Raw genomic sequence first — 14,597 nt, 5'->3', positions numbered from 1 at the left:
ATGAATAGGCATGTCAATTTAATTTATGTGATTTATCATAACTAATAGTATCATGTCAATTCACGAGCGGTTTGTAACAATACGTGAGTGGGGTTGAGAAAAGAGATAGGTAGTTTGCAATTCAAATTTAAAAAATACGTCAACCGCATGTAAATTGACACCATCCCATTAGTTTTGATGCACCACGCGAACATATGACGTGATGTATCAAGACCACTGAATAATCACTCAATTATGGAATTTTCCATAGAAACAATAATTGGCGGGGTTTTTAATTTGTACTAGTGCACTTTGTTTAACAACCAAATTTTAAAAATAAGGAAATTCCCAAACTATTCTATCAACAAACATTACTCAGGCCATGGTTCGATCAACTTGAAATATAAACATTGAATGCAATGTACAATAAGATATCAATGCCTGAAGAGAAGCAGGACAAGAAGAAAAGAAACGTACAACACAAATATACAGATATCACTTGCTGCCCAAAACCAATTCCATACATTTCTTATAGCAAAAGCTTTCGCTAGCAGTGAAGTCTACTTTTGCTATTAGTAAATCCTAGCAGACTTGTATTATTCACGTGTAGAATACAAAGTAAGTACTTTAGAGTTTCCAGTAAATGCGTTGGCGATGCAAAATGCCTGCAACAATGCCCCAGAAGAGGATCTCTGCAAATATGACGTAGAGTAAAATGCCGACCCTTCGAGAATGCCAAACTCCAATGAAAATGTGCTTTTGAATCCAAAATATCTGTCATTGATCATCACAAGTAGTAAATACTTGGCAACAAGTATATATAAACCGCAAGCTTTCAAAGTTCGGTCATATAGAGGGTGATTATTGCAACTTGCAAGCAAGATTATGAATGTTGATTCAATGGCCATTGCAAAACACCAATTTTGCATTTGTACTTACTGTCCTCGAATCGAGAATCAACAGACATGGTATTGTTAAATAGACACAATCAGTATTGAAGAAACAAGCAATTTAGTATTGGATATGTGAGCAATACGATGTTGATAAATACCCTAACGATAGGAATAAGAAAATTAAAAAGATAAATCGAAGGTAAAGATGTAAGAAAACAAAGAGTGAACATACCAGTGTATTATGGGGATTGTCATAATACCATCCATTAATAAAGCCTGCGAAGATGCCTTCCGCTGCCATGACATAAACAAGCATAGCATTCATGCCTATCCATTCAAATGGGAGAAACACATAGTTCAATCCCCAAACGTCAACCTGGTTGAAAGGGAAGCCAATTCAAAATCAGACGAAGCTAGAAAATGGTTGAAAGGGAAGCCAATTATAGTGCAGCATTCACGGGCCCAACAAATGGGATCCACAAACACGTACATGCAATGCTTAGTTATTGGTACAAATTAAATATTCTGCTAATAGTAGAGCTAAATTCTCCTTCGCAGACAGAGGTGTTAAAGTACATTTTTTGGTAACTGGTGTAGTTAGCATTCTCGAGATTTCTGATCTCACACAGAACCCTGTCTAGCTCACAGCATTAGTATCTAATTGCAAATTGATATTAAATTATGACCAATTTATTAGTAAGGTTTGCATTACAACTTGGCAATTCCCGCATACCAGGATATAGATGGCTGATAAAAGTAAAGCTGCTGCTCCAGATGTGACACAAACATAGCTGAAAGTGTATAACTGCTTATTCAATAGCATCGCTGCAGAAGGATCAATAACTCTTTATTTAGCAGAATTTCTGCAGAAATAAAACTATTGAAATGAAGGAGAATAAATTTAGCTCTCACCATGGGAGAAATGAAGAGTTAAGCCTAAAATGAGGAGAGCAAATCCCATCGGAACCCAATGCTTCAGTCTCATTGAGTGACTCTAGAATTGATAATCCGTCATATACGCAAACCAGAATTCTAATCATGCACTACATACCTAGAAAAAAGGAAGCTAACCTTTAAATGTATTAGAACGTGTCCAAAATGCACCCCAATGATTGTGGAGAGAATAGCAGATATTGAGCTGCAATTGGATATCGTTCTTAGTTTTCAATATCAAAATCCACTAAGTAATCAATAAATATTTCTCGTGACAAATATTTTTTTTTAAGTTGTAGATCGCATCAGTGTACATGAAGTGGGGAAGAGTGAAGAAATCCATTCGGACATATCAAAATAAAGTAATGCAGCCCTCATCTCCAGTGCCCATATAAAACTTTTAAATAATGCCAAAAAAAAAGGAAGTGGTAAAAATCTTAAACCAATGGATATTCTTTAATCGCCCAAGGTGACGATGGATGAGGCAATGATTTCCACCATATTCCCTCTATAGGCACACAGCACACACTCATCCCCACCAGTTGAAACCATAAAATCATGGACTTATTTATTAAACAGAACGCATATAGACATTTTAGTAACAATGATATAGAACGGACCTCAGGATTCCTTCAGGTTCAAAAGGCGCTTGGCACCATGATGGTGCATTCTTCAGCAGAGGTCCCTCGTATGGGGAATTCACAGTGCAAGCCTGCACCACCTCAGTAAAAATTAAACATTTGTAACTGCTATTTGTTATGAGTACCATTATTAATCAAAGGAAATGAGAATCAATTTCAAGAAAATTGTCGCACCTTAGACCTCCTCCAAGCAGGATGATGATACATGTGATTAATTCCTAGGACTTCTCTGTCAATATATCCCACTGCATTGCAAGGAGGATCTAGTTTTCCTCTAACACCACAGACCACCTAAAATTATCACAGTGCAGGTAAGTAGAAAGTCTTAATATGATGATATTGACTAAACTCTTAAGCATTATATTGTATCTCATCCCTGACATCCCATACCCATAAGAACGGAACAAATCACAGCAGAGTGAGGAGCCAGAAGATTGTAAAAAAGTTCAATTCATTAACACTAAAAAAGGAAGAAAAAGGCTTATAACTAATCTGCAGGGCAAAAAGGAAACCTTACAATTTCACATTCTTTTGGTCTCTATTGGTGCACTCTCAAGTTTATTACATGAAACAAAGATTAGAACTAGTTCATCAATGAACAAACAAAACATTATGCCCGTCAAGTACAATTGACTTAATCCAAAAGTTCAAGATCAGCCAAAACGAGTAGATGAGAAGTACAAGACATTAGCAAAGAGGACTTACATTGAAAACTTTCCCATCATCAGGACTATCCTTGTTGTGGACAGTGAATTGCCAATCAGGGACATATGTCATGTAAAGAGTAACTAGGTAAATAACAAGTACGCCTGCTCCGACCAACCTGCAAATTTGAGAACAGACAGGTACCTGAGGAAATTTTCCCTTTTCCCTATAAATGATGGACATCATCATCAATCAACATTACCAGTGCCAAAAATATAACTTGAATATAGAGAACTGGCTGGGTGAGACTTCTTTTGCCTGTGCATCCTTAGTAAAGATTTCCACTAAAGCCACAACCAAATATGAAAGGGCTATTCTCTGGAAAGAGAAAATATGATCAATTCCCACAAAATAGACAATTTGCTATTAAAGCAGTGAAAATAAAGATTACCTGGAGAATGCCACACCACCTTATTTTTCTCATGTCAACACCATATGTTAGGTTGTCAGGAGCATGTGAGTAACCTCCTTCAGTATAAAGACAGTAAGTTAATATGAAATTTTGGTCTGAAGCATAGCTTATCTTCTGAAAATAGAAGCTTATTACTACAGGAGATGTGATAAATTGATAATGCAACATGTGATATAATCATGAATAGCTTAAGATTGAAAACAACAGATGTTGCATTGCATTAATCACTATATTTGGAACAGAGGATTATTCAACAGGAACAAATACAATCGTGGACAATCCTTCATTCACAAAATTCCTTCTTAAAATAAACATGCCAATCTTTTCGTCTAATGGCATTCTTGTTAAAAGTTGGGCTTTGTGAAACAAGCCATCAAAACTGATGTTACTTATGATGCACAATGTTCCCACAACAAATTCTTTCAACATTGAGGGAATGTAAGCAGATAATTGTAAAATGAAACTAACCCTGTAATACAAGACCCCAAAAAAGAAGCTTGAAAGTTCTAAGAATCACCTTTCTGATAGCATCGACCCGCCTTGGTATTCTCTACAGACAAAGCACGAATAAACAAACAAAAGAGGGATATACAAAATAAAGTACAAAAATAATCATAAACAACCTTTAGAGCAAGGGCAATGGCCATGCCCACAATGAAGAGAAAGAAAGGCATCACAAAATCAGCAAGATGGCAACCGTTCCATGGAGCATGTCCAATACTAGGCCATTCTCCTCCAGCATCATCAACCAAAATCATCAGCTGCAATACCCATATGTAAAGTCAACAAACATGAGAACATTCATGCTGTAAGTCTCTTCCTAGCAGCTTCATTGAGCTTTACAAATTTACAAGAGGCAAAATAACCAGGTGGCCAACATGAACATACCAAATTACAAGTACAGATGTTTGGACTTAAACCACATCATAAAATATGTGACCAGAGTAGCACCAATATGAACTTGTAACTCCACTATACAATCCCATAAAACAGAAACCAGGCAGTACTTAGTTGCCTGTCATTATGCACAGTCATAGATTATTAACACATCAAACAACCGGGTATGGTAGCTCTCGTTGACTTACCCAATCTTTCCCAGTCCATGAAAAATCAATTTTCACATATTCTCATCTATCCCTAATCCTCTTCCGAGACAAAATAACTTATATCAAAACTATAGCAACTGGGTCTACGCCATTTTTCAATGTACTCCAACACTCAATTCAGTTCACATGGTACCAATCCATGAAAAAGCACAAGCAGACATACTATTACTTGCTGTTCTTTCAAAACATGCATATATATAAAGAAAGAGCAACTGGGTCTCGCGGATTAGTTCACTCCTCAATTGTTCGTAAAGTTCACACTTCATACAGTTCATGAGAAAACACTCCGCAAACGTATAATCTCTTGCTTTCCGTTTGTTCTGTGTCTTAGCTAGTTTTTTTTTTCAATTAGAATTCACTCATTCATAAATAAAACCAACCACGAACGAAAGAAAAGCAGCTATGGTTGTGTACCGCGACGGTGAGGCCTCTGAAGATGTCGAGCGAGGCGACTCGCCTTGTTTTGCTAAGCTGTACGTCCGAAATATCGGGTTGCGCTATGATCAGACGTTGCTCGTTACTCGCTTCGGGCTTGATTTCAGCCATTTCTGAGGAATCTAGAGAAGGCAACGGCAGTGATGTAAGAAAGAAGGATTGATAATCTCCAATACTGTTACAGTGAAAGCATTCATTAATGGATAATTTTTTTCTTTTTAATTTTTGAGGGATAATAACTAATAAGTGTTTTTTTAATTTTAATTTAATCGTAATCATAAATTCACTCAATTTTCCATACAAAAATTATTATATTTAGTAGTCGCTTTCACTTTAGGGAGCTAAAACACGCATCTCCCATATTTCAGCAGATTATTAATTGATAGGTAGTTGTCCTTACTTTAATCTATAAACATTGATGTGGTACATCAAAATCATAAACGACGGTAATTAACATATAATTGTTACATTTTTAAATTTGAACTGTAAACTACCTATTTTCATTCTCGAATACTGATGTATTTTTGCTTTGTTACCAACTATTCGTGAATTACTACCATGAATACACATTACACAACATCATACTATTACATGATGTGTTAGGACAATTGAATAATTTCTCTTAGTTCCGTTGCTTTCGATGATGGAATTAATGCGGGCCTAAACTTGGGGAAACACGAATATTGGGCCTTGTCCTGTATCGGGCCCATATCAATACTTCTTTGGGCTTGTATGGTTATCAAGCCAGACGTAAAGCACCCAGATTTTACATTCTATCTACCCGGTTACAACTTACAGCACAAATAAGAGGAACAAATACACTGTGGTACTCCGTCCTCTTATCCACGCCCCTTGAAGCAATGCTTTAAAGTTGATCCACTACAAAGTGCGTATTATTGTTCAAAACATGGAAAAAGCCATGAAGTCTCTTCAGATGACCATCATGCCATATACAGGCTACAGCCACAAGCATGTGCAAACTGAAAAAACAAAAATCGCCACAGGCCACAAGGAATGAGAGTTTAAAGCAGTTATTACTAAGAAGTCAGCAGAGATCTCTATCGTGCTTTTGGCCATGTCTCCTAATCCCACAGCAACTTTACAACGGCATCAGCAAATGAAAATTTGATGATCAGGAACCTTTTTTCCAACATTCAGGTAGTTGACATCGACTACAACCTTCCCAAAGTCATCTGGCCAAACACAAAAGAAGTTGTTAAGAAAGCTTAACTAAATCAATTTGAGCAAAATTAGTTCCTGCATGTGAATGGTATTATAAACCAACATGGAAACTCAAACCTTCATAAATGGTTCTTGCATAATTTACATATTCAGGTATGAGATCCCTATATAAAATTCCTCCAGGATGGGCATCCAACACCACGAGGACTCCTGTAAAAACCAATATGAAGGGGAATGGAATATGGGTAACTGCAGCAACCAGCAAGTAGTGACTGCAATGTTCATTTTCAATTGGCAATGTACAAAATGTAATCATGTTACGCAAAGAATTCCAAGAATGTCACTACATCCACATATTTTTCTAAAGCATAATGCGTTTAATTGTTTCAAACAAAATATCTGTTACAACACATAGTTGTCCTAATTCACTTCGTATCAAGTATCAACGCCAAATAATAGTAGGGTGTCATCTAATATAAGGATGAAGCATCTATGTACCCACCATCATAAACCATAATAACAAACTAGTTATTAGCATCTAGATATCTTTCTTCTACCATTTCTTCAATTTCTAGAAACAAGGAACCAGTATCATCTAAAAAATTATACAATGAGAACAAATAAGGCGCAGCCAACCAGGCACTGAGTGAGGCATGTGAGCTACAAGATAAAACAGAAGAAAAAAACAGGACCCAGTAACTACTGGAAAACCTGCAAAATAATCCTATCAAAAACTTGATCACAGTCTGCCACAGAACTCTGGAATTGCAGGTTGAGAATGGAGAGATACCTGGTGCCAACCACTCTTCAGTAGAATTGCTTGGCAATGGAGCCAGCCAGAGAATGTTCCGCAAGTTCATTGATTCATCATAATTTACATTAGACCCTAAAAGTGAGACACATATATCAGAAAATCAGTAAAATAGACAGCAATATAGTGTGGTGGTTACTTGTGAGCTGAATGATCGCAACCTCGTAACATTATACCATCAACTTTCATTGTTTGAGGCTTACATGTCTGAAACGAATCAGGAACAATAAAACTATTACAATAATCTGACTCAGCTGTCATCTACTCTTTGTTCTGTTTCTCATTTGTTTTAAAATTTATTTTCTATGTGGCTGCCCATGAACAGTATAAAGAGTTAACGAAACAAGAGAACTGTTCACCTGTGTGATTCACTTGGGTTTTAAGTTTTGGAATAATAACTAGCTCATAAACTTACAAACAAGCTGATATTTAAAAAATCAAACTGAGAATTTCAATCCTTCAGCTCATGGTACAGATAACTGGTAATGACTATGTCAGGAAGATGAATATGCACGATTGAAAAAAGAGTATGGGAACACAAGAATCATTACGCTTTGCTGGCAAACATGTGCATGAAAACAATAGTCAGCTAGCAAATTTTACCTATTTGGCAATACCCCATATTGTATGGAAACACTTCTTCGTCATATGCTGGATAATCTTTTGCATGAAACCTGCCATGTTTAGTACGATTGAATCAAGAACATGCAGCAATTAATAAGATAGATTCTGATGCATGAAAAAGCATATGCCTCTCTGAACTTATCACAACCCTATGTGAATTCTTCCAAGGAAACTGCCAACTCATAGCATTTCTCCCTGACAGAGTAATTTTTCATGTTTGAATGGAATTCAACAATTAAAGCAAAATTGCAAAAATCAGATATGTGAGATAACTTACAATATTCCAAGCCTTCCAGAATCGAGGGAAAGGAAAAGGTGACCGTGGAATAAATCAAAGCGATTCAATGACACGTTCAATCCAACAGTTGGACCCCGGGTAGCAATAACTTCAAATAGAAATCCAAAATATGAATTCAAATCCTGCAATTTTTAAAATTATATAAATCACACAGAAGATTGAAAACTGAAAAGGGTCTCTAGTTACGCCAGACTGTTATTGAATTTGAGTTAGAGCTAACCTCACTTATGAAGCGCCAACAATTCGGCGTTCTGGTGAGCTGGCATCGATCTTCAACCGATCCTTCAACGTCGGGAACCTACTACATAACAAAGAAATAAAGAGAAACACAATTGAATTTCAAATAAGTGCAAAAAAGCAGAAGAGACAGTAATGATTGAAGAACTCACACGCAAGACCGTGGGATCGAGAGCACGATGAACTGTATCGGGATCTCCACCGGATTTGACGGAATGCCTAGCAAGCTCAAGCACCGGCTCAGGCGGCCACCAAATGAGCTCATTCTCTTCATTAGAGCTTCGTAGCGTTCCACTACTAAAGGACCGTGAGTTTTTGGTCTCGATCGGAGAGAATGGAACGAGGAATTTGAGGGAGGAACTGAGTTCCCGAGCTACGAGCGGGTTGACCTCGGAGGACTGGTTGGCAGAACCGAGAAAGGAGAGCAAATCAGACGGTGTAGCTTTCGGGAAAGGAGGAGAGGATCTTGAATGCAATGACGAAGGAGAAGGTGACGGCGATGATTGCCTGAGGAAGAAAGAGGAGGAGGCTGTGAGAGAGAGGGAGAAGAGTAGAGTGAATCTGATCGAGAGAGAGAGATTGCTCATTTTCCCTCTTCTTCGGATCTGTTTGGGCTTGGGCTCTAAGCCTCAATGCGCGGCCATAAATAACGGATTTAACAAAATCATTTTTCATGAATATTTTAATTTTTTTTTTTTTTTGTATTATTAGTTGTAATCGATTGATCCAATAAAATATAAAACACGCTTTAAGAACTCCTTTTTGTTCATAATTTAATCCTCACATTATTTTTGTTCATAAATTAACCAAACCAAATGGCATACAAGTAAAGACATAGGCATAATACCTCTCACACAATAAACATATTTTCTAGACCTAAAAATACTACGAAGACGGCATGAGAATACATCCATGTGGACCCATGTCCCATAACGGACAATAAGAGAAAACAAATTAAGATCTGTCAAGACTGTTCTTTCTCCCTTCAATAAAAAATACACAATAAAAAGAAAGAAACAGTCATTGGCAACTCACACTCATACGCTTGATTACCAAACAATCTTCACAATATTTCGCTACTTCTACAATGATTTACAATGACTTACTTGAGCGGGAGTAGCCATGAGAGGAGAGTCGTAGATGTCCAAATATGGAGGCATATCGGAAGATGTCGGGGGATTAACAAACTTTTCCGGAGAAGCAGAAGCGGCTGAAGCGAGCTTCGATAGACACGGGTCGTTAGGGTTTATTGGGGGCATCGGGATTTTAGCAGAGTTGTTGGCGCTAAAGGCACAGCAAACGGTTCTGGTTCTGATATTTGTTCTTGTTCTTCGAGGAGCTAATGAAACCTTTGAAGATGAGATTAAAGACGAGGCCATGTGCATTTGCATGGCACGCGGCCATGGCTTCGTTCCGGTGGATTTGTGGTGTCTCTTCTCGAGTTTTGGTTGTAGAACGAAATGACCGTCCAGAGTTTCTGCTCTGCTGCGTCTGTGCGGAGCTGGAGAGTGGTGGAAAAGGAATGATGTTCGTGGGCCGAATCTTTGTAGCGATTCATGCTTCGTATGGTATTTTGGACAGTTATTGGGCCATTAAGATTAATGCGTCTTAATGGGCTTTTACAGTCAATGATCTCTTAGACTCCTAGAGTCCTAGTCCCTGTTGTTTTGTTTGTATAAGCCATATTCAAAGCCCATAAACAATGCTCACTTAGTTGTCATAGTAGGCCCTATTCGAAGCCCATTAACATTGTGAACAGTACACAACTGACTGTTTGGAATTGTTCAAATATCTCTGATTAATGATCCTTTTATTTTTTGTTCAATTTCAACAAAATTTGTTTTTTTTACGAAACATTTGAGCATATACTAACAAATTAGACATAAGCCATTAATAAATACAAAACAGAATAGGGAAGATAAAATCTAATCACAATTTCATATTCATATTCGTTTTGGTACGAAACATTCGAGCATATTCGAAATAGAAGAGGGAAGAGAAAATCTACTCACAATATCCTATGTTGGATAATATAAAAGGGAAATAGTAATTATTCAATAATATATGGTTTACAAAACTAAAACTTGAACTTACATGAAACAAACAGAGCATAACACAGAATAGATATTCAATCACCATAATATGAAAACATGAACAGGAGGAAGAAACACCATAAAACCACAAGACATACATGGAATATGAAAACATGATTTCTTGTCCCAATGTTCAGACAGTCTACACCAAAAGAACCAACAATACACTTGAGGAGGTCTCAGTTGGCTTTCAAAGGCTGTGGTTCAACCTCTTTCTCATGGAACACCTTGGCAATCTTCTCAATAGGCACCAAAGGAAGATATGAAGAAACTCTGTATCCTTCCTTGGCAGTGCTATCCACAGTTTGGTTATATTTCTCAGTAAAATATGCTGCAGTTGGTAGAACAACCTGAGCCACCTGAGGGAACAGCGGGAGCTGATTTAGCTTGCGCCAGGCAGATACGGCACTCTGCTCAGCCTTAGGCTCGTACTTATTGTAGAACTCCTTCGCAGCGGGCTCATATTCTGAGTACACTTTTTTTGCTAGTCTGGTGGCAGTATCTTTCACACTGGTACGCTGGACCTCAGAAGCTACATTGCAAGCTACGGTTGGAGCCCTTTGAGCTGCCGAGAAGGCTTGAGCTGAGACTTGCTTGATGACTGGGGGCACACGACGGTCCCATTGAGTTAGTGATTCACCCACCTGCAATCAATGGAAATTCAAGTTCTAATGTGCTCTCAATAAACAAAATGATATAACTCATATTAAGAGGATACCAAAGATCAAGAAGCACATGCATACAGCTGAAGAATCCTTCAATAAAAAGAATGCATGATGGCTGTCATGTAGCTCTAATATACCATAATAATTACTAGGTGTCTCACAAAGAAATCTTTTGCCATTCGGCCCATTCTAATTAAATCGCACGAAAGCATGAGTATGACCGTGAACAGCTAAACTTTTGAATAAGTAGTAGATTCAAGTGTAAACTATTTAAAAGATTGTTAGTGTAGTTGATCCCATCATAACTCATATGGCCCGGAAGATTCTCTTACCATTATTATAAGCAAGCATATTGCCTTTTATGGATTAGATTAATATCAATGCAAGTTGCACACAATTTTTTTTTTCCAAGTCAACTCTCATCTCATATTCTCATCATCATTGGTCGCAAATGGTGAAAATGTTACATGGTAAATGGTCCTCAGATGAAGAAATATAAAAACAAGCAAAGAGATTCACATATAACTCACACATGGAAGATATCAAAGTAAAATTAATTCACATCTTGCAAAACCAAGGATGACAACATTTGAACTAAGAGCAAAGGAATGGCAAAAAAATTTACTTTGGGTCAAAATCTAAATTCCAACCCACTTCCCCTCTCTCTTCTTCTCTTTCTCCCCCACTCTCCTTCTTGACCCTTCAAGTAAACATATATCACTTTTTTTGTACAGGTCTTTTGGCATCATTTTGGTACAGAACATATTGAAAGTACAAATCCCATTTCAGTAATCCATCGCCCTCTTTGAATAGGGAACACAATCATTCTTGTTTGAACAAAAGCTTCAGATTCCTATTTTAATCTCAAGCAAACTATGGAGCACGAACCCAAGTATAATCCAAATCAAACTTCGCCCAATATCTAACCCATTACAAATTAACCCAAACCAGGGTAGGGCATCTTGCACAACAACAACAATACATTCCCAACCACTCACCAAAACAATAAAAAACACACAACTTCAGCAAATGATAAAAGATTGGATAGGAAATCAAAAGCGAAGGAGCATATTGACTGACCTTACGATCAACATACTTGAGGACCTCAATAGGAACATCATGGTATTTGTCATACACGGGTCCGACGACACTTTTGACTGTGCCCTCGACGGTCTCAACGCCAAGCTTCAAAGGACCTGACTTCTCCTTGGCCAAACCGTAAAGATGAGACAAGTAAATAATCGTTTGCAGTGCAGCCACTTGCACGAACTCCAGATGCTTCAACGTCTCTTCCACCTCCCGTGTCTTCATCCACCAAAACAAAACAAAAGGAATAAAGAAATCATACAGTAAATAAAATCAAAAATCCAAAAAAATTAATCAAATTCGGAGAGAATCATAAAATCAATAAAATTAAAATCGAAACAAATTAACAAGAATTTAAACTCCATCGACAAAATAAAATTCGTAAAGAAACATAAAATTAAAACCTAAAAACCACAAAAATCGAAACGAACAGAAACAACGTAAAGAGGACTGCTCACCAACAATGGTTCTTGTATCTGCTGCTGCTGCTGAGTCAAATCTCCATCGGCCATGATCAGGAAACTCTTTCTTACGGAGACAAAAATCAAAAGGCGTTTCTTCGTCGATGAAATCTAACCGACCTTGTTGACGAATTTTGCTGGAGAATGAATAAGATTATATAGACGGCGTTTACTTAGGGTGGAGGATTTGTGGGCACGAATCTCAATAAATAATGAAAGGAATCTACGGCTACAGGGAGAAGGGGTTGATGGGGACGCGCCTGTTGTGTTGGTTGGTCGGGATGAAGCCACGTGGACAAGTTTTCACAAGAAGTCAAACATTTTGAGTTGGTTGTTACAAATCATGCATGTTTTGCTATTGTGTCCACGTTGAATCGAATCATTTTCTTTGTAATTTGAAAAAATGAGAAACAAAAAATTCTTTACGTTAAAATTTTTTTCAACCGAAAACGGCATACAAGCTTTTGAAAATTTAATATTAGTCTAATTCAGGTCGTCGTGTCCGTTCGCATAAAAACTTACGTATTATTATATGGTAAATTTTGTCAAAACTCAACGTGTTTTATGCTAACATGATAATATGCAAATCATGTCGTAGTAGTTTGTACTCTAAAAATCCATGTAGTCTTTCTAATTCCTAGGATTTTGGCATACAATAACATGTAAGTGCGGGGTAGAACTAAAAATTAATGTGGGGATTTTTAAAAATCGATGGGGGTGTTGCCCTCGAAATTTTTTAAGGGTTATTTACAACATTACATCTATTTAAAATGAAATTATCAATATACATTCATCTTGATATTTGATCGCATTAAATAACTCAAAACGTCAGCATAAATACATATTGAAATTAACAGCAGAATTTCGAATGAGAGTCTTGAGACGAACTTACTAAGCAAAACAAATACGGTTACACACATGCACAGTTACGCCAACAAAAGAGAGTATGAGACTAAGCAGTTCGTCAATCAAACAAGTAGATAACGCGCTCGCACAAGAAGACAATGAAGACTTAAGCGGTGACTTAGCCAATTAGGACCTTAAACAGTACAGTTAGCTCTTAGCCGCTTAAAGCCTTAAACAATTAGGGTCTTAGATATTTAGTTATGGGTCTGTATAAAAAATATATTTTTTATTTATGTAGCTAAGTATTGTCATTGTATTATATATATATATATATATTTATTTATTTATTTGTAAAAGTAAATGTTTTTTTTACTAAAAATGTGGCTACTACACTTGGCTTGGCTGTGTAAGCCAAGCCAACTCAAATAGATTTATCTTGTTGACAAGCGACAAAATTATATGAATGCACGTTTAATTATACTTGTTGTCCGTGCCTTCCGACTAGTTCTAGAAGGGTTGGTTGTTACAAATCGTGCATATTTTGCTATTATGTTCACATTGAGTCGAATCATTTTTCTTCTCAATTATTTTTCCTTTATTTTTTAATTTGAAAATTATATAAAGTCAACATTTTTTAACCTAGAAGAACGTTATACAAATTTATCTTTTGAATATTCGATATCTTTTAAACAATCGATATTATCTTAAATTCAGGTTGACACATATGTTCGCATAAAAACTTATATCTAACAACATAGTAAATTAAGTCAAAATTCAACGCATTATATTAATTAATATGAACATATGCAAATCATGTCAATAATATTAGAGAGACAGTGAACAATTGGAGCAAGTGAGAATTTACTCAATGTCAAAAAAATCATGTCGTAGACGTTTTATTAGGGGTGACAAAAAATTGAATCCATATCGATTTAGAATTTGATAACAACATGTATTATGAAATATTTACATGTTTAGCCCTAGCCCGAATTGATTTAAATTATGACAAATAAATCGGACACTAACATAATCCTGATTAGGATAAGCACAAGTAAAATTAACAAAAATTATGTGTTTGGATCCGGACCCAGTTTTAAGCTGGATAAAAAATTTGTGTTCGGCCCCTAATTTTTAACATAATATTTATGTTCAAACTTGATTTAATTCAGATCGGACTAATTCGATTATCC

At 36.6% G+C, this 14,597-nt stretch overlaps 3 protein-coding genes across 3 annotated transcripts; all 3 read right to left on the bottom strand.

Moving 5' to 3' along the window:
• Nucleotides 1-383: 383 nt before the first annotated feature.
• On the bottom strand, nt 384-5,291 carry LOC120010305 (heparan-alpha-glucosaminide N-acetyltransferase). Its single transcript, XM_038861072.1, has 13 exons — nt 5,084-5,291; nt 4,187-4,324; nt 4,032-4,113; nt 3,543-3,619; nt 3,354-3,469; nt 3,152-3,269; nt 2,621-2,737; nt 2,426-2,517; nt 1,944-2,010; nt 1,785-1,866; nt 1,606-1,697; nt 1,105-1,248; nt 384-753 (listed from the first exon to the last, which is right to left on the bottom strand). Exons 1-13 carry the CDS (start codon nt 5,213-5,215, stop codon nt 607-609), a joined length of 1,404 nt encoding a protein of 467 aa, XP_038717000.1. The 5' UTR covers nt 5,216-5,291; the 3' UTR covers nt 384-606.
• A 605-nt stretch (nt 5,292-5,896) lies between these two features.
• LOC120010342 lies at nt 5,897-8,873 on the bottom strand. The gene is made up of 7 exons (XM_038861113.1): nt 8,409-8,873; nt 8,240-8,317; nt 7,999-8,141; nt 7,701-7,771; nt 7,077-7,172; nt 6,404-6,496; nt 5,897-6,297 (listed from the first exon to the last, which is right to left on the bottom strand). Exons 1-7 carry the CDS (start codon nt 8,841-8,843, stop codon nt 6,215-6,217), a joined length of 999 nt encoding a protein of 332 aa, XP_038717041.1. The 5' UTR covers nt 8,844-8,873; the 3' UTR covers nt 5,897-6,214.
• Nucleotides 8,874-10,277: 1,404 nt separating this feature from the next.
• LOC120010257 (REF/SRPP-like protein At3g05500) lies at nt 10,278-12,736 on the bottom strand. Its single transcript, XM_038860994.1, has 3 exons — nt 12,559-12,736; nt 12,095-12,319; nt 10,278-10,993 (listed from the first exon to the last, which is right to left on the bottom strand). The coding sequence occupies exons 1-3, from the start codon at nt 12,610-12,612 to the stop codon at nt 10,529-10,531; spliced, it is 744 nt and encodes a 247-aa protein (XP_038716922.1). The 5' UTR covers nt 12,613-12,736; the 3' UTR covers nt 10,278-10,528.
• Between the last annotated feature and the right edge of the window lie 1,861 nt (nt 12,737-14,597).

The sequence above is a fragment of the Tripterygium wilfordii genome, chromosome 12, assembly GCF_013401445.1.
Source record: "Tripterygium wilfordii isolate XIE 37 chromosome 12, ASM1340144v1, whole genome shotgun sequence".
NCBI classification, from domain to species: Eukaryota; Viridiplantae; Streptophyta; class Magnoliopsida; order Celastrales; family Celastraceae; genus Tripterygium; species Tripterygium wilfordii.
This window is presented reverse-complemented; position numbering and strand designations above follow the sequence as displayed.

Coding starts and splice junctions, on each gene's coding strand:
- LOC120010305 (XM_038861072.1), bottom strand. CDS start 5,215: ATGGCTGAAATCAAGCCCGAAGCGAGTAACGAGCAACGTCTGATCATA. Junction 3,620..4,031: donor TTGGGGTCTTGTATTACAGG/GTTAGTTTCATT, acceptor TTTATACTGAAG/GAGGTTACTCACATGCTCCT. Junction 754..1,104: donor ACAATCCCCATAATACACTG/GTATGTTCACTC, acceptor GATCAATGACAG/ATATTTTGGATTCAAAAGCA.
- LOC120010342 (XM_038861113.1), bottom strand. CDS start 8,843: ATGAGCAATCTCTCTCTCTCGATCAGATTCACTCTACTCTTCTCCCTC. Junction 8,142..8,239: donor GTTGGCGCTTCATAAGTGAG/GTTAGCTCTAAC, acceptor TAAAAATTGCAG/GATTTGAATTCATATTTTGG. Junction 7,772..7,998: donor TCTGGAAGGCTTGGAATATT/GTAAGTTATCTC, acceptor TAAACATGGCAG/GTTTCATGCAAAAGATTATC.
- LOC120010257 (XM_038860994.1), bottom strand. CDS start 12,612: ATGGCCGATGGAGATTTGACTCAGCAGCAGCAGCAGATACAAGAACCA. Junction 12,320..12,558: donor AGATACAAGAACCATTGTTG/GTGAGCAGTCCT, acceptor TGGTGGATGAAG/ACACGGGAGGTGGAAGAGAC. Junction 10,994..12,094: donor TCAAGTATGTTGATCGTAAG/GTCAGTCAATAT, acceptor CATTGATTGCAG/GTGGGTGAATCACTAACTCA.